Source organism: Anabrus simplex, chromosome 1 (assembly GCF_040414725.1).
Source record: "Anabrus simplex isolate iqAnaSimp1 chromosome 1, ASM4041472v1, whole genome shotgun sequence".
Taxonomy (NCBI): Eukaryota; Metazoa; Arthropoda; class Insecta; order Orthoptera; family Tettigoniidae; genus Anabrus; species Anabrus simplex.
Window position 1 is genome coordinate 36,516,234 of NC_090265.1, and position 19,452 is coordinate 36,535,685.

Sequence of the window (19,452 nt, forward strand, 5' to 3'; positions counted from 1 at the left end):
ATCCGGGGTTTTAATTAAAAATACGCTAATCTGATACAAAATTACATGCAGAATTCAAAAATGTGATCAGAATGTACAAATAATAACTCCAAACATGATAAAAATCTACGAAAATGTCATGTCACGCAAGTACGCGATCTCATTGGCCTGACGTCATCGTACAGGTTGACTGAATTAGCAGACGAAATAACACGTAGTGTGCTGTGAGAAGCAGGATACACTTCGCGTATTTCTACTTTACGTTAGTGTCTAGTATGGTTAAATTCGAGGTCTATACATTGGATAATAATCTGAGTGGTATATTTTAGACTTAAAATGAATCCTGCGCAGACAGTGAGGCAGAAAACTTATAAATGGTGTAGAGTTCCGATGTGCAATAGCACATCGCATACCATCCCAAACAAATTGTTTATAAACGTTCCAAAGACGCTAAAACTAGGGAGAAATGGATTTTGGCGAGCTGGAGAAATGCTGGTGATATATCGGACAAGTCTACAGTTTATTTTTTGAAGATTTTAACGTAAGATGAATTTGTTTGAATTTTCAAATAACTTTTCCATGTCAGCTGTTCTAGTGGTAAAACTTTAAATTTTAATGTATGATGCTTTATTTAAATGCTTCAATTACATCTTGGAATATGAAAGTAATAAATGGTGCATTAAATAATGCTGATTATTAAAGTATTCTCCAAACCTAACCTATGTTTTGGGTGATCCATGTCAAGATAATAAATCAAAGGGGTTATGAACCATTTTGACAGCTCTAATTCTACCAATATATCTTGGCATGGGACAGTTATGTATGTCTTTATTGAAGAGCTTAATTGGTAAAAACAAAGGGTAAAAATACCGCGCGAGTTGGCCGTGCGGTTAGGAGCGCGCAGCTGCGAGCTCGCATCCGGGAGATAGTGGGTTTTGAACCCCACTGCCGGCAGCCCTGAAGATGGTTTTACGTGGTTTCCCCATGTTCACACCAGGCAAATGCTGAGGCTGTACCTAAGGCCACGGCCGCTTTGTTCCCATTCCTAGGCCTTTCCTGTCCCATCGTCGCCATTATGTGACGGTGTGACGTAAAGCAAACAGAAAAAAATTAAAGTCACAGCACCCAAAGACATTCCTGTATTGAGCGACTAAAATGTCACCAGGACACTTTTCTTTCCTGATATGCTCAGCTTGTTAAAAGCCAAATGTAATTAATGTTACTGGCTTCACGCCCTGCTAACTACTTCTACGATTTTCGGAGACGCCGATGTGCAGGAATTTAGTCCTGCAGGAGTTAAGTTTACGTGCCAGTAAATCTACCGACACGAGGCTGACGTATTTGAGCACCTTCAACTACCACCGGACTGAACTAGGATCGAACCTGCCAACTTGGGGTCAGAAGGCCAGCATCTCAACAGTCTGAACCACTCAGCCCGACTTGTGAAAACTAGATGAAGTCATATTTACCTTTATCATGTTTAACTTTTTCCCTCCACAAAGATATTTAATTCTCTTTCATGGGCCCCGGTAGTGGGTAGGCCAGTTGTCCCAACCATAAATATATATTTTTTGGGGAATGATAGATTATAGCCCTATAGTACTATGATCTTTCTTTCTTTCTTTCCTTCTTTCTTTCTTTCTTTCTTTCTTAATCAGTTTATCCTTCAGGGTTGGTTTTCTCTCGGACTCAGCGAGGGATTTCACCTCTACCACTTCAAGGGCAGTGTCCTGGAACGTGAGACTTTGAGTATGGTGATGAAACTGGTGAGGAGGGCCATTACCTCGCCCAGGAGGCCTCACCTGTTATGCTCAACAGGGGCCTTGTTGGAGGATGGGAGGATCGGAAGGGATAGACAAGGAAGAGGGAAGGAAACGGCCGTGGCCTTAGGTGCCTGGAGGAGAAGTAGGAAAATACGAAAAACCACTTCGAGGATGGCTGAGGTGGGATTTGAAACCCTTCTACTCAGTTGACCTCCCGAGGCTGAGTAGACCCCGTTCCAGCCCTCGTACTATTTGTTTTCAACTTTCATGGCAGAGCCGGGAATCGAAACCGGGCCTCCGGGAGTGGCACACATTAACCACTACACCACAGAAGCGGACTAGTACTACAATGCTACCTATATGTTTATGTTAGTGCTGAAATCCGATTTCTTACTTTACTAATGCTGAAAGCCCGAAAATGTAATGTTATTCTTTAATAGGGGAATCAGTCTAGAAGGAAATGTTGAAAGTGATGTGATATCTATCCAGGTTCAGTTGTTATCCTAATACTATGGGTTACAGTACATTGCACGTATATAAAAGATGCCACTTACAAACTTGTTTTTTATCCGCGAAATTCTGCGGCCACAAAAGTCACTATTTTTCAAGAATGACGACATCTACACATGATAGATTGTCTGATTGTGCTGTTTTGAACCTTCTTTCTGTCATTCGCGATCATGAATAATAAACAATCGGCTTTTAGCAACGGCTGATGCATAACGGCTGGTTGAGCTCCATGCGGTACTGGATCGTGACGTCACAGCGCGCCGCTTACGTCAGAGGCCGTTTCACTCGCCTTGCGGAAAGGCACTATTAAATATTTTTTTAATGGTAGAAAACAAGGCAACATACCACAATGTAATACGTTTACATACTATTTCATTGGTGTACTTTTCAAAAAAAATATTTTTGAAAATGATGCATGTTCCCAATTAATGGAATGCATATCGTCCCCTTAGCCCAGCAGCTCAGTACGGGGTCGGGGATGAAGTGAGATTATATTTTACAGCACATTTTTATGGCTGGATGCCCTTCCTGATGCAAACCTCAGTTGAGAAGGTAATGCATATGAAATGAATGATGGTGAATAAAACTGGGTAAGGAAGTGTAAGGAATCGGCTGTGGTTTATGAATAGGAACTGTATTGACATTTGTTTGGGAGTGCAAAAGGGAAATTAAAAAAAATAAAAATAAAACATAAAAATAAAAAAATTCTCTGGACAGCTGACAGTGGGGTTCGAACCCACTCGTCTGCCGAGTCCAGAGCTTGGCTTCATAGATGTAGCATGTTAATATGCGCGGCTACTCCGCTCGGTGATACTATTATATAAATATAATATAAAATTGTTGATCCAAGAACTGGTATTATCAAAAGCATTTACATTTGGGAAAAAATAATTTATCCGAGGACGGGGTGACAATTATGCATGAGATTCATCGTTACTACTTTGTCTCGCACTTTCTTGTAGTTCATTATCGCCACTTAGATATTCTCCGTCTTCATGATCAAAATATAGCACTCCAGAATCACTATTTATGAGGAAACATTCAATTTCTTTGTCAACAAGAGATGAATGTATACTTCAAGACGCCATGATAGCTACACGTAAACGGGAAAGATGTTCACTCCAATGAAGCTGAAATAACACCAAATCACTTTCAAAACACGCGAAATGGAGTGGTATATCTGCCGTACAGAACTTCCTTGAGCATTTCCACGGAATCTCAAAGCATGACACTATATCGCGTGCATTTGTAAGATTATTACAAACTATCCACTTCATTGCCGTATCGATAATGTAATATAATCAATATATGAAAAATATTTCCATCTAATCGATACCTTTATTTTTATTTAGCCTTTGGCGACTTATAAAAATATTAATTATATCAGGACATGTTTCGATCGCTTTGCGATCATCATCAGCTGCTTACATAAAAGCTTAGATAAAAACAGCATACAACAATCACATAGTTGACATTGAAAAACTGGTGTTAGTAAGGGGCGTATGGGTTGGAGGGGGTAGGGGGGAGGTAGTGTGCGGAGGGGAGCGGTTGTTACTAGGAGTTAAACTTAAAATAAATTAAAAATACTATCTATGAACTCGAATCTCTTTGGTTTCATTTTAGGTCCCGAAGGCTTAATAAAATCACTTGTTGTTTAAAAAACTAAAAGATTTTTTAGTGTTATGATCCTGAAGAAAAGTTTTTTGCTAGAGTCTGTTTCTTCTTTACTTGACTTCTTGTTTCTTCCGCGTCACTTTTGTACTGTACTATGAAGCGTGATTCTCTTGCTTATCCTTTTTCTAAGTGGAAAGGGTGTGTCCGCTGTTGGTTGAATTAAACAATTTTTGTATTTATAAACTCGTCAAGTCGGATAGCTTGTTGTATGATCCCTGTCCAATTTACTTCCTTTACTTCCTGTAATTACAGGTGTGGGTCTGATTCTGCTGTCCTCGACCAAAGACATTCTAGTCCATAGATAGTATTTTTAATTTAAGTTTAACGTCCTAGTAACAACCGCCCCCCTCCGCACACTACCTCCCTCCTCCAACCCATACGTCCCTTACTAACACCAGTTTTTTAATGTCAGCTATGTGATTGTTGTATGCTATTTTTATCTAAGCTTTTATGTAAGCAGCTGATGATGATCGCAAAGCGATCGAAACATGTCCTGATATAATTAATGTTTTTATAAGTAGCCAAGGGCTAAATAAAAAGAAAGGTATTGATTAGGTGGAAACATTTTTCATATATTGATTAGATTACATTTGTAAGGTCGGTGAAGTACACACTGCACCAAAAGGTATATATACGGGTTTGGCTGATGAGGCATGGTGCTCAATAACGTATATACACGGGTTTGGCAGTGAATGGGTTAATGATTTCACACTCATGAGTTGGAGAATAGTCAATACAAGTCATCAGACTAATCAAAGATAAAATCTGGTTCAACAGGAAAAAAAAACCACAAAAAAACAAAACATGAAACATGAAGAATATAATGGAGTTGAAGAGAGAAGTCTAAAACAGTGGAGAGGCTGGTGAGGGTAGAAAAGATGTAAAGAGCACAAATTAGGTTAAAGAGAAGAGAGCAAAAACAAAATAAGTAATGAATGCACATAGGTAATGAATAATCGACACATCTGGACTTGTATATTGCAACATGGTATTATGAAATGTATTACAGAACTATTTTAAAAGACTAGTCAGTATGGATCAGTCATCCATATTAACCTGTCATGGTTAAGTTTACCAACAATGGTATTATGACTCGAAGATAGGGCATGCTCAGCTATTGCTGACTTGTCTATTTGAGGTGGATATATCTTTGGTGTTCCTTGACGTGAGTCCCAATGAACTGGTATGTGTAGCTAGAGTATACATTCCCATCTAGTAGTGGTTGGTCAAGATTCTCTTCTGAGGACGTAGAGCAAAATCCTTGCAAAATGTTCTTGCTACAGTTTGACTTTTTCATATGGCAAAACCCCCAAAAGATATCGTATCATGTCCATTAATATGTAGTACTGTTTCCATTGATGCAATTCTAATGCAGGCTTCAAAACTAATCATTAGTGTTATACAGCTGTATAGATGAATTGAATAACTTGGTTTATTCAACAGTATCCATAAGATGTGTGTAATAGTGAGACGAAAAGGGTATATTTCAGCATCTGAAAGAATATTCCAGTGAGACTATTATTATTTATTATCTTGATTATTGTGAAATAGCAGATATGAACAGACCAAATTTAATGGGAATTTAATTCATACTGTACTAGCTTCAAAAAGTTTACAGAATTTTTTAATAACATAAATGTAAATCTCTACCTCCATTTAGACAAAATTTCCTCAAAATAATTCCCTTTCGCTGTGACACACTTGTCAGCATGTATAAAGTGTTTGGAATAGTGATGGGGAGCTTGTGAATGAGTCGTTCAAAATGAACGCTTCACTCCTATAAACTGTGAACTAACCACTCATTCTCAGTGAACTGGTAGTTCAAACACTTCACAGTTCTCACACTTCATATCATTCACAGTTCACAAACTTCATATCATTCACAGCTCATTTGATTCGTCTGTCGCTTGCTCACTCTCTCTCTTCCCCGCTATGACTATCTACTTCATTCATTTCCTCCTTCACTCCCTGACCCATCCTACCTGTCAGCTGTGTTATTACACTATTGAAGATATATACGAAGACGGTGACAGTTCGACAGAGTAAGCACAGCAGACATGCAAATACAATGCTTACCTTGTGAATCTGGAAGTAAAACATGCATTGAATCCACAGCCGAAAGTGTGTCTTCCTTGCACGAGTGTTTATATCATACACAACACTTAATTAATAAGCAAAACTGCACTTGGGGAGTAAACTAATTAAATAACAATATGAAAATGAACGGACTTTGTATCACTTCTTAAAAGTAAAGAATCCGTTGAAGTCACAACAGAAAGAGTATCTTCCTTGTAGGAATGTTTATCACATACACAACACTTAAATAATTAAACAAAATTTCACTTTGGGGAATAGACTAATTAAATAAAAAATAAGAATTAACGGACTTCATATCACTTCTTAAGCAAATGTTTAGAGATTTACATTTAAAAACATTATTTGTTCCACTCTTTTCCCAGTCATGAGATTCCTTCTGTCTGTTATAAGGTGTCCGGCCTTCGAGAACACCCTTTCACATGGCGTGGAGGTTGCAACAATACACAGCCGAGTTTTAACCAGTTCAAAGAGTGCTGGGCACACTGACTGCTGCCGGGCTGAGTGGCTCAGACGGTTAAGGCGCTGGCCTTCTAACCCCAACTTGGCAGGTTCGATCCTGGCTCAGTCCGGTGTATTTGAAGGTGCTCAAATACGACAGCCCCGTGTCGGTAGATTTACTGGCACGTAAAAGAACTCCTGCAGGACTAAATTCCGGCACCTCAGTGTCTCCGAAGACCTTAGAAAAGTAGTTAGTGGGACATAAAACAAATAACATTATTATTATTACACTGGCTGCCGTTCAGACCACCACTGAAGTGGATTTCCTTGCCTCTGTAATAGGGGTTCCTGCAAATATTTGTCCACTTCGACTATGGCAGCAGCTTTGGGCTGTGGATTATTCTGCAGCCTCGAAATCACCTCATCGAATTCAACCCAGAGACAAGAAGTAGATTCGGTGAGTGAAACTGGATTTTCTGCAGTGGCAGTGGATTTGTCTGACACACGTCTCTCACAGTACCCTATCAGGTTTTGTTTTGCTTTCTCAGCAGAGTTTTTGTCAGAAAATCCATGTAATTTGAACTGGGGGTCCAATAACGTTGCTTCTGCGAAAATGGTATTTTCTTCTATACTGCGAAATTGTCGATTTAGCTCCTGCACTAGCTTCTCGGCCATCTGCTTCACATCACCACGAATTTCAGGGTTATTGGCAAATCTGCAACACCATCTTTTCAACGACCGACTGAGGAGTATAACTTTTGACGCAGTGACCAGTCTTTCACTGCTCATTTCCTCAGTACAATCTTTGAAAACTTTCAACACTTTGCAGGCTTGTGTTATGCTTGCAGTGTCGTCTGTGGTCAAATTTGGAAGATCAGGGTAATTTATGGTTATAACCGACATCAGGGAGTTCTTGACATCAACTATTCTTTGTAGCATATCGAAGGTTGAATTCCACCTTGTGATAGTATCCTGTTTTAAGGTTAGGACTGGCTCTTTCAACTGTTCCTGCATCTTATTGAGCTTCATGCTGTCCTGCGAACTTCTTTTAAAAAATTCAACAATTTTTTTCACAATCAAATTTAGGGTGTGTGCTAAACAGGGGATGTGTTTCCAAGCTGTAAGTCGTATTGCTGCCATAATATTAGGAGCATTGTCACTAACTACACACACAACTTTTTCTTCAATGCCCCATTCCAACACGTCGCAGTTCTTCGGCGAGGTTTTCTGACGTGTGTCTTTCGTCGTACTTAAAGCACTCTAGGAGGGACGATTCCAGCTTCAGGTCTTTAATATAGTGTGCTGTCATTGATAAGTAGCTCTCATTTTTAATTGAAGTCCACCCATCCATTGTCAATACAACCGCTTCTGCAGACTGAATATTGGTTTTCACCACTTCCTTCGTCATGGCGTATTGTTGTTGGAGAATTGTGTTGGAAAGGGTCTTCCGCGCAGGCATTCTATAAGCCCCATTCAGTTTACCCACAAACTTTTGAAAATGTTTGCTCTCAACTATGCCATCTTTCACCACAGTCTCCACGAGTGCGAAATCTATCTCCTGATTTCTTTTGTTTGACAGAGGCTTTGAAAAATACGTGGATAGTGTTCCTTGATTCTGGGAATGGATTACTGTTGAAATGGCACTGTTATCCCGTGGTAGAGGTGTGTTGGTACTGGCTTACCGGTACGCATCACCTATTCTCTGAATTGAGCAGTGACAACCTGCTCCTGGATCCTGTTCTCTACCGGTCCACTGCTACTGTCACACCCGTGGCACTGACTGCTGTTTGGTGCTGGCAGTTGATGTTGCTGGGTGTGGATCATCCTGGTTATCTTCCGGAGAAATACCGACAGGTGCAGTACTAGGAAGCGCTAAACGGCTGGCAGATAAAGACACTGTTGGGTGCATCATGCGAACATGACGAGCAAGATTAAATGTATTTCCTCCTTTGTACGAAATTTGTTTCGAACAAAAGTTACACTTAGATTTCCCATCACCTAAATCGACGAAGAAACCCCAAATTTCACTACTTTTCCGCGATCGCGAGTTGCTAGCCATTGTATAACAGTGAAAAAATACATAAACTGCTTTCAAAATACAAGAAAGAGGGATTTTACCTCAAATGGTACCAATGGCCCAACATGACAATTTACTTTTTGAATTTCAAGGATTTTTATTCGTGACAAAAATAAAATCAAAAAGAAAATTAATGAAAGATTCATCAAGGCAAATAAATAGACATTTATGGCAGTGGTAATCATATTCATTCTATTTCAGATTGAATTTTAAGAGAATAAAATGTGTTATGATATGATTAAGTTGGTAACCCTGGTGTTTTCTGCCAGAGTACAGCTAATAAAGTTATCACGTGGCAGATAAAGAAACTGTTCAGTGCATTATGCGAATTAAGACGAGACTAATTAAATGTGTTCCTTTCTTTTTATGAGACAGGTTTCTCTATCTTTTGCTTGTACCTGGGTATCAACCATCATCTAGATGCTGTAAGCAGGCAAGCCATTTGGTGCGTAATTGCATAGCTCTGCCATCTGTTGGTAATATTATTAAGTATTATGAAGCTTTATTGAGTGAGTGAGGCACTGTGAACGAAGTCGCTCCTGAACGACATACTCAGCAGCTTCATGAGGCTTCATTACTTCATGAACTACTTCATGAACGAACTACTTCATTTTAACGAATCACAGTAAAGAGTGTGAATGAGTGAAGTAGTTCATAGGAATGAACTGGTTCGACCCATCGCTAGTTTGGAAGTATTGTTATTGACAAATACATTGCAGTTGGGAGATATCCTGTTGGGAATACGTACAGTAGTATGACAGTGAAGTAAACTTTAAACATAAATCATCATCATCTACTAAAGGCAATGCTTTGTTGCTGTAGCCACATCTGACGATCTTCTGTTAGCCTCTTCATGTCGCTATATGAACCATACCAGTTCACCGACAGAGTTCCTGGTGTATGACATCGACATCCTTGTTCGTCCCCTGGTTCTCTTTCCCAGTGCTTTACCTTCAGTGATGAAGGTTTGGGGAAGAAAGCCATGTCTCAGTACTTGTCCAAGGAACTTTGTTTTCCTCTCTTTATCGTATTTAATAAACATCAATCCTCTTTTACGTTCTTTATAAATTACATAACAACAAAAATGAAAAAATGAAAACCTACAACCTGTTTTCCAGTCAATGATCGGGTCAGGGATGTAATGAATGAAGCAGATATAGGCTATTGGTACGATGGGGTCGCCACTCCCAAAGTGAATTATTAATGAGTGATAGATGCTATGAAATGAGAATGGAGAGTGTTGATGGAATGAAAGATGACAGGGAAAACCGGAGTACCCAGAGAGAAACCTGTCCCGCCTCCGCTTTGTCCAGCACAAATCTCACATGGAGTAACCGGGATTTGAACCACGGTATCCAGCAGTGAGAGGCCGACGCACTGCCGTCTGAGCCACGGAGGCTCCAACAACAAAAATGTAACAAACATTTCCACAAAAAACAAATATTACAAGAAATTATATCAAAAGTAAAATTTCACTATAACAAAAGAATAAATATGAAATTCCTGGTACATTGAAACACAATTTTAAAAAAATGACAAGTGGGTAGTATGAAAATAATTAAAAGCAGTCACAAAGAAATTAGTCCAAAATTTTCAGAAAATAACTTGAAATATTCCCTTACATCAAACAGGAAGATAATCACAGATAGAAACCTTGAAAAATGGAAGAAAGAAATTACCCAACTTAGGTAGTACAATGAAGAAATGGACAAAAAATAAATGACCTATGCGACAAAAATGAAAGCAAGCCGAGGAAAGAAGCAGTGGCAATTTTCAGATTGGAAACAGGACGTGGCTGCTTATCTGCACATCTAGCTAGAATATACCCAATGGAAAAGTGCATCATCTGCAAAATTACTGGATCGGTGATGGACTCAAAACACCTACTTCAGTGCCCAGGACTCAACCCAAACCAACAACAACAACAAGGAAATTTACCAGCCCTATACTGGACAACCAGGAACAAGATCAAACAAGACTGTTCCCTAATACATCTTTACATTATTAATGTTTTTTAAAATATTACTGTTGTTTAGAGATATCAATTTTGTATTGGAGTTACTTCTCAAAAAAGCCATAGGTAACAACAATAATATAATTACAATGCTGTCACTTACAAATTCACCAAAAATTATGAAATATTCCGTTACAAGTTGTATACCTCAATAATAGTTTCAAGGCAATCACATTTAAATTCACACACGAAGTAAATATTTCCATTGCTAGAAACCATTTGTGAAATATGTCATTGTATGTAATTGCCAGGAGATCGCAGTGATAGACTGGCTGCCAAATATATTGTTGCTCTCTTAGCACCACGCAGGGATCACGTGTAGGGTATTTTGAGGTTAAACCTATAGACGTGAACAATATCAACCCCCAATCAATCCCTGTAATTAGATCAACACCACATTCTCTTTGGAACTTTTGTAAAGCTGACTGGACCAATTTCACAGCAGAACTTGATAAGTGCATCCCAAGATCTAAAACCGTTTAAAGCTCCTGGCTTCGATGGAATTCATCCAGAGTTTTTGATCAGTCTGGGACAAAATGCAAAGAAATGGCTGCAGTTATAGGAACAGCTAAGAAGTTCATTCCAAGAGGGTACCGCAAAGAATATATCCCTGGATGGAATGAAGAAAGTGAAGCACTATATCAAGACTTTCAATGATGCGGAGATTCTCACACAGCAACCGAACTTCTATCCAGTCTGGACTCATCTCGAAGGCATAAGTGGATAGAAACAGTTGAGAGGATAGATTTTACTTGCTATAGCAGAGAAGCTTGGAGCCTTCTCAGAAAATTAGGAGGAAGCCCACCATTATGCAGAGAACAGGCTGAAGTTACATCAGATCAAATTGCCTCTCATATCATCGCAACGTCATTGAGTTCCAGGTGACAAGAAACACACCAAATTTATTAGACGACAACTTCAAATCTTGAAGGCAACAGCATCTCTGTCTTCAGAATATGCAAATCCCTTCAGAGTATCAGAGATTGATACAGCACTGAAAGATCTAAAACCGTTTAAAGCTCCTGGCTTCGATGGAATTCATCCAGAGTTTTTGATCAGTCTGAGACAAAATGCAAAGAAATGGCTGGTAAAGTTGTTTACAGACAACTTACTAACTGGACACACGTCATTGGAGTTCAAAAAGGCTAAGATAATTGCAATTTTAAAACCTAGCAAACCCAACAAGAAGCCAGAAAATTATTGTCCCATAGCCCTCCTTGGCTGTTGCTACAAACTTTTTGAAAGACTCATATTTAACAGAATAGCCAATGCCATTTTACAACACATTCCCATGGATCAGGCAGGCTTCAGACCAGGTTGCAGCTGTTGTGAACAAATTTTGGCACTTATACCATGCATAGAAATGCGGTTCCAAAGAAAACTGAAAATACCTGTTGCTTTTGCTGATCTCACTGCTGCATTTGATACCGTGTTGAGGGAAAGTATGGTCTATAAACTTCTCTGGGTCATACCATACAAAAAGATATCAAGACTTATTAACGATATGCTGAGTGATAGGAGGCTTAAGGTTATCATCGGGATCAATATGAGCAAGGAGAGGAAGCTTAAAAAAGGTTCAGTCCTATTGCCACTCCTGTTCAGCTTATATATATCTGGTCTTCCTGACGTCACATCACGGAAATTCTGCTACGCTGATTATATAGAGCTGTGCAACACAAAGAAGTAGAGAAAACTGAAGAGATGTTATCAAGGTATTTTTCCATTTTGGAAACTTACTTCAGGAACTGGAGACTTAAGCCCAGCACTAATAAAACGGAAGTGTCTTGTTTCCATTTAAACAATCGCTTGGCAAATACTAAATTGAACGTGAGTTTCTGTTGCAGGATACTTCACCACAACTGGAACCCAAAATATCTTGGAGTAACCTTGGATCGAACACTGTCCTACAAGCAACATCTGCTGAATTCTGCACAGAAACTGAAAACACGTAACAGCATCATTCATAAGCTTTGTGGAACTACCTGGTGTTCTTCAGCAAGTGTTTTACGGTCTTCAGCTTTAGGCTTGGTGTATTCAAGTGCTGAGTACTATGCTCCAGTAGGGATGAATAGTCATCACACAAGACTTATTGATACTGAATTGAATTCCACCATGCGCATAATAACTGGCACAATTCGATCCACGCCAACTCATTGACTCCCGCTTTTATCTGGAATAATGCCATCTGATTTACGCAGATCCACTGCTCCCATCAAGGAATTCAATAAAATCTTAAGGAATCCCCATTTACCTGTACTTGAAGATCTACGAACTATCAACCAAAACAGATTACGCTCACGCCATCCAACTTTACGTAATGCCTTAGACATCGTTGCTAGGGGCTACAAGGCAACTACAGAGTGGAAAAGACGGTGGGAAGCAGCTACGGAGATTCACCTGCACAGTATGTTCTCGAATACCAAACTTCCAAGTCGATTCCAGCTACCACGTAAAACATGGACTGCTCTGAACAGAATAAGAACAGGCCATGGCAGATGCGGAGACATGTTGTTTAAATGGAACAAGTTGCAGACACCCGTGTGTGACTACGGAGCTGTGCAACAAACCATACACCATATTGTCAGAGAGTGTGAAATGCGGGCATACACTGGTAGCAAAGTGGATTTTGTGATGGCAACTCCTGAAGCAATACAGTGGATCAATGATCTTGACATTCAATTGTAATGAGTCTTTTCTTGTTCATTGTTTTCCTGTTATGTAAATATGTATACAATTTATTTCTGTATTCAACTTGATTCAACTTGCTCACCTTTCACAAAAAGGTTTGTACCAGGCATAAAACTGCAGTTTTTTTCATAACCACTTCACCATAAGCTTCTTCAAGTATTCTATATGTGTCTGTGAAAGATTTGTGTTACAAAATATAGTACAACATTTATTTGCATGTTGCTCTGTAGCCATCATTCTCAAATGTGATGAACAAAATGCAGGTAGTACTAGAGCAACAAGAGACAGTTACCACTCAAAGACGATGGTCATGAATGTGAAATTTGTATGGAAGAGACGTTTTGAGTGCTCCGAAGTACTAATGCAAAGAAAAAAAGTCCCACAATTGTTTTAAATTCTGGAAACTTTTTGAACCTAGTGGTATTACAGCACTACAGGGTTACAGATTAGTAGACTGAGTATTTTAGTCTTTATCGTTTTAAATTATTGTTTTATTATATGCATTTAGGTTTTATCCTAAAGTATTGTTTTGTTATAGAATATTTCAGATGAGAAGTTTGAGCAGCTCTTTGATGCACTGTCTGAAAATACTCATCTGGAGACATTGAGTCTGAGCAATGTGGGCTTAACTGACAACATAGCACTCAAACTGGCTGAAGCACTGGAGCGCAACACCACCCTTCGAGTTGTCAAGTGAGTTAGCCTTTAATAATAGAACTGTAACTATTTTTGTTTTTAGAAAGAGACAAGGACATGAGACTTGTTTACTCCTTTATGTTACTTATGTTGATCTATTGGGATCCATCTGTCCTGTGTCTTATGTATCTTCCCTTTTCCTGTGTTTATCCAGTTCTCTTCTTGTCTTGCACTCCCCACATCAAGACTGAAAATTTGTCAAAATGACCCTTGATGAATATCATTCTATGTTGCGATTTTATTTGACGTAAATAAATATCACACGAGAACACATTCACTTCCTTGTATAAATTACTTTATTTACACTGTACGTCACAACACACAATTATACACAGTAGCAAATGACACCATATACAGCACTCAATAGCGGAGTACCCTGAAGTTAATTCTGACAAGTACAGATATCAACAACACTGACGCATGCACTATAACATACTCTCTCTTGAATTCACCGACTCACTTGAGTCCAATACTCAGACTCCACCGCGGAGCCCAACAGTCACTCCCAGTCCATCACTTGCCTGAGTCCCAAGAACTAAGAACTGAACTTGGAACTAAGAACTGACTTCACTGACTGACAGCTCAATATTTATACTACTCGAGCAACCATCTAGAATGATCGACTTCTGGAAGAGTTCTTACAACACTCTAATGAAACACACTCGAAACATCGATCGACCAGCTAGTCGAATGGGTACTCGAACTTTACTTCAATATTTAAAAATGTACATTGAAATATCTACAACATTCTTAATGTCTCTACGTGTATCTGGATAATAATACCTTACCGTGTTTCTAGAACCCTTCATATATACCAGGGGTGGCCACTAACCTTACTTCCGGGAGCCGCAAATTTAGGAGACAAAAAATTGGGAACATGTTTAGAAAATGGTTTATAAAATGAAGACATGCTTTTTCATTTTATAACAAATGAAGGAACATTAATTTTCTACACTACACAGAACATTATTTTTCAGGTACACATCAAGGAATGAGATTTTACTTTTGAGAAGTGCTTTTTGAGTGTTCATTTTTGCTGTTAATCTGGCTGATAATTGGTAAGCGCAGTTCGCACAATTTCACTTAAATGTTCGTCAGTTAGTTCAGATCGATATTTAGATTTAATGAACTTAATTGTTGAGTACAGTGATTCACACACATAAGTAGTCCCAAAGATTGAGATTAGTCTTTTGGCACACTGTTTTTTAGTGTGTATTTTTCTTCTGGAACATTCTTCCAAAATTCTATGGTAGAAACGCCACTTTGTTTGAGTCCTTTTAGTCCTTCGTCCTCTTGCAGTTCTTGTAACTCCAACTCTATAGCTGCTGTATCCTTTGTTATTGGTGATGAAACAGGCTTGCCATCGCCCACAACATCAACAGAAGAAGGATTTTCCAGGAATGAAAATGAAGGTTTAAGTGATCTCAAATCATTAAATCTGCCATTGATTTTTTCAGCAAGGCCAGACATTTTACTCATGTAATCTTCAGTTTCCAAATGAATGTCAGGAAGGCTTTCATGAATTTCTTCAAACATTTGAAGTGAGAAAACTTTTTAGTCTGAAAGTCTTTCTCCAAAAGCTTCAACTTGCTATGAAAGCTAAATTTAGTCTAGGCCTATACGTGAACGCGACTGGCTTCACCTCACGACACGGGCTCACTGACACACTCTCCGGCCCAAAGCACTATCTTCCTTGTAAATGTATGTCTAGCGTTTTTAAATGTTGGACCACATCTGTAACAAAAAGCCAAATCTAACAACCACTGGTGGTCATTAAGTTCAGGGAATGATTTACCTTCCATAAACTGTTTGATAGGATCAAGTAATTAAAAAAAATCTGTCAAGAACATTGCCTACTGATAGCCATCTTACTAAGCAGTACCAAGATACATCATCAGGAAGCTCATCATTGTTCATAACTTCTATAAATGATTTTAACTGTCGGTGTGTTTTGGCACATGAGCGAATACAGTTCACAATTTTAGAACTACCCGCATAATATGCGGGTACTGAAAATATGTTGCTGCTAAATGTTCCCCGTGAATAATACAATGTACAGGTAGGAAATCAAAAAATGATGTATCAGCATTTAAAAGCCCAGTAAGCCCATGTTTCATGCCAGTCATAGATGGTGCGCCATCGGTAGCAATGCTGACAATATTATCGATAGGCACTGCGTTTTTCTGTAAAACACCATCCAGGGCTTCTTTAATGTCACAACCATGTTTAGTATCCTTCAAAGTAACCAGGTCTAAAAGTTCTTCCACCACTTGCAAGTCCCTTGACACATACCTCACAAATATGGCTAGTGATGGTTTATCTTTGATATCAGTAGACTCGTCCGGAGCCAGGCTTACTGCTGAGCACTCACTTAGATTTTTTGTAAATTATTTAAAATATCAGCACTAATAACAAACTCGCCTCTCTATTGTGTGTCTAGCAGTGGGCATTTCGTTGATCAGTTTCTGCAGTTCCTTATTTTCGGGTTCTAAAACAGAAATAACTTGTGCCATGTTCTTCTTAATAAAACTCCCCCTCTACGTAAACCTTTTTTGCTTTTGCAATATTAAAAGCCAAGATGAAGCCAGCTTCGGTTGTCAAATCTTCTTCCTAGGTAAAAATTGACATAACCCTACTCTGACCATGAATTTTTTCCTTTAGTGATTTCAGTTTGGTTTTCCTTAACTGACAGTCATCAGGAAAATCTTTATTGAAACTGCTGTGGTTAATGTCATGATGGCATTTTAGATTACTGGCCTTGAACTGTGACAAAGTTATTGGACACGAAAGACACATTGGCTTACCATTTCTTTCTACAAAAACGAATTCTTCTTCCCAGTCGGTATTAAAAGCTCAGTTCCTCTCTTCATATTTATGCTTCTTGGACAGCATCGCAACTGTTCGGACACCAAGCCACAACTGTACTGAAACAGCATACAACTGCACACAGAAAAGTATCGACACCCGCTACTGCCTACACGTGAACGCGACTGGCTTCACCTCACGACACTGGCTCACTGACACACTCTCCCGCTCAAAGCATTATCAAATGGAAGGCGCCGGAACTATCTACACCATCCATTCTTACCATTGACCTACAGCGCTAATGGCGTTAAGCCGCACATCACTGCTACTGACTGCCGCCAGCCGCGAGATCTTGTTAGATTCCATTAATTATATAATTTAATTTTGCTCTAAGGTTGGTGTCAAGAGCCGCACAAGACTGACTCAAGAGCCGCATGCGGCTCACGAGCCTCGTTGTGGCCAGCCCTGATATATACCAAATTATAGTACAATAAGTCTAACATACGAACATTATGGAATTTTCTACCGCTTTTGACTATCTAGATTTTGAGGTTAAACAATATGTATTTGAGGTTATACAACTTTATACTACATATTTACAGAGAAACCATATACTAGTCATGCTTAACACTTAATAAAAGATAATTTAGCATTAAATAAACTATAATTAAAATATATTAAACATAATAATTGAAGGTTTTACACCAGTTACGATGTTGTACCTACGACATGAATGCTGATACCTGTCCGGTTGAAGTTGGGAAACATGAATGAGCTTTAGTGATGGGACATTTGATTCATTTTACTGAAGTGATTCATTTGATTCCGTTCACGTTACTGAATCGATACAGTGATCTGATTCACGGCACATTAGTTACCGCTCCTACTGCATCTGTGTAGTATGTACTGATAAAACACAGCAACAGCATTCAGTGCTCGCAGCTGCTATCTGGTCTTCATACTATGAACTCCTTTCTTAGAAAAAAATGCTAGTCACTCTAATACATCGAAGGTTTCCGGCGAAGCAGGGTGGGAAAGGTTAGGATTAGGAAGGTAGCAGCCATGGCCTGAATTAAGGTACAGTCCCAGCATTTCCTGGTGTGAAAATGGGGAAACTACGGAAAACCATCTTAACGGCTGCCGACGATGGGATTCGAACTCGCCATCCCCCGAATGCAAGCGCATAGCTACGCAATACTAACCGCACGAGAACTCGCTCAGTCATTGTTGAAAACATGTATTTTTCTATCAGGCGAGGATTTTTTAAAATCGTCATATTTTGTATAGGCTACCCGAGATGTACAGTAGCCCGCTGGTTTTCTGATTCAGCATACTGTTGGTTAAGTTATTGCGTCTGTCTACATATGATTGAAGTCTTGTGCAACGATGTGACATATGAACTGAGAGAATACCGAGCCATTCTTCCAAATATAAAACAGGTACTTTTGAGTGGTCATGAGCATGGCTCATTGTCATAGGGCAGGCTAGAGTCAAGTTTAATTGTCAAATGTCAACTAAGTTATAATACGAAGATTTATTAAACTAATAAATAGTATAACCTACTTACTAGCTACTTCAGAATTATGTTTTGACTACCTTTTTAACACTGCAAATAAATTCATCTTATTATTTAAACCTCCCTGTAAGAAGAGAACAGTGAATGCAAATGGGTATTATTTTCAAATGAGCCGAGGTCGAGAGTACATTATAGCATACAATTCTTTCAGTGTACTATGACTCACTGTATGTCTCGCTGCAGCGGAAGCTCGGCTCTCCGCCAGTGTCCAGTGAGCCGATAAGGAGCCGTGTGTATCTTGTGTCTCACTGAGCCGCGCTCGTTCACGATTCTTTCGATGTTCCATGATTCACTGTCTCACTGCAGCGGAAGCTCGATTCCCCGTCAACGTCCACTGAGTGTGCCACTCAGTACTGTCCACTGAGAGTAAGCTGAATCGTGTGCCGTGAGCTCGCCGTTCCTGTGAATCGATTCACTCGGACACTTGAATGAATCGATACACTGCTTCGAATCATGCACTCAGTAGCCAACACCAAAGAGCTTGTCAGGGGCTAAGAAGAAATGGATATTGGATTGATAAAGGGTGAACCCATGTATTTGAAGTGTGAAGATTGTCTTTTTGTGTTTTCATGTTGCTCTTGTATCCTCTTTCTAATGCTCTCTTCCCACATTGATCTGTCATTATGTTTATCCTGTTACGTGTGCCTATCTCTACAGTATGTGTGACTTAATTGGTTAATAAATAACTCTTTAATAACAGAAGTTATGGAAGCTTTTCAGGATGTCGGTACTGATCTGATGAGGATTATTCTAGACAGCAGCATAAAGCCTATATTAAAATGTGAAATTTACATTGTTCTTGACTTAATTTTTGCCCTACTCTCTTTTAGTGTGGAAACTAACTTCATCAGTCCTCCAGTTGTTGTGAGGTTGATCAAGGCTCTTCTCACAACAAAGAGTATTGAAGAATTCCGTATTTCCAATCAGGTAATGGAGGTTTTTTTTTAACTTTGTTCTAGTTTTCAGTAATGATCTTTCCTGATTGATTGATTGATATTTCCAGATATCAGGAATGTACTTTTGTTTGCCATTAGTTATGCTGCACTGCTTAAGGCTCATAGTAGGCTTATATAGAGCACAATTTCTGTAAAGAAAATAATTTACAGCATTGCCAGAAATTGTGCAATGGAGGATG

At 39.1% G+C, this 19,452-nt stretch overlaps 1 protein-coding gene across 12 annotated transcripts in view; it reads left to right on the top strand.

The window, feature by feature from the left end:
- tmod (tropomodulin) overlaps nucleotides 1-19,452 on the top strand; it is a 547,878-nt gene that overhangs the window by 445,721 nt on the left and 82,705 nt on the right. For all 12 annotated transcript variants that reach the window (XR_010861290.2, XR_010861291.2, XR_010861289.2 and 9 more), the window contains exons 6-7: nucleotides 13,779-13,933; nucleotides 19,148-19,244. Coding sequence is in view for 9 of the 12 variants with exons in the window: in XM_067155996.2 (XP_067012097.1) it covers nucleotides 13,779-13,933; nucleotides 19,148-19,244 (252 nt within the window). In the remaining 3 variants the exon portion in view is untranslated. The remainder of the gene's footprint in view (nucleotides 1-13,778; nucleotides 13,934-19,147; nucleotides 19,245-19,452) is intronic.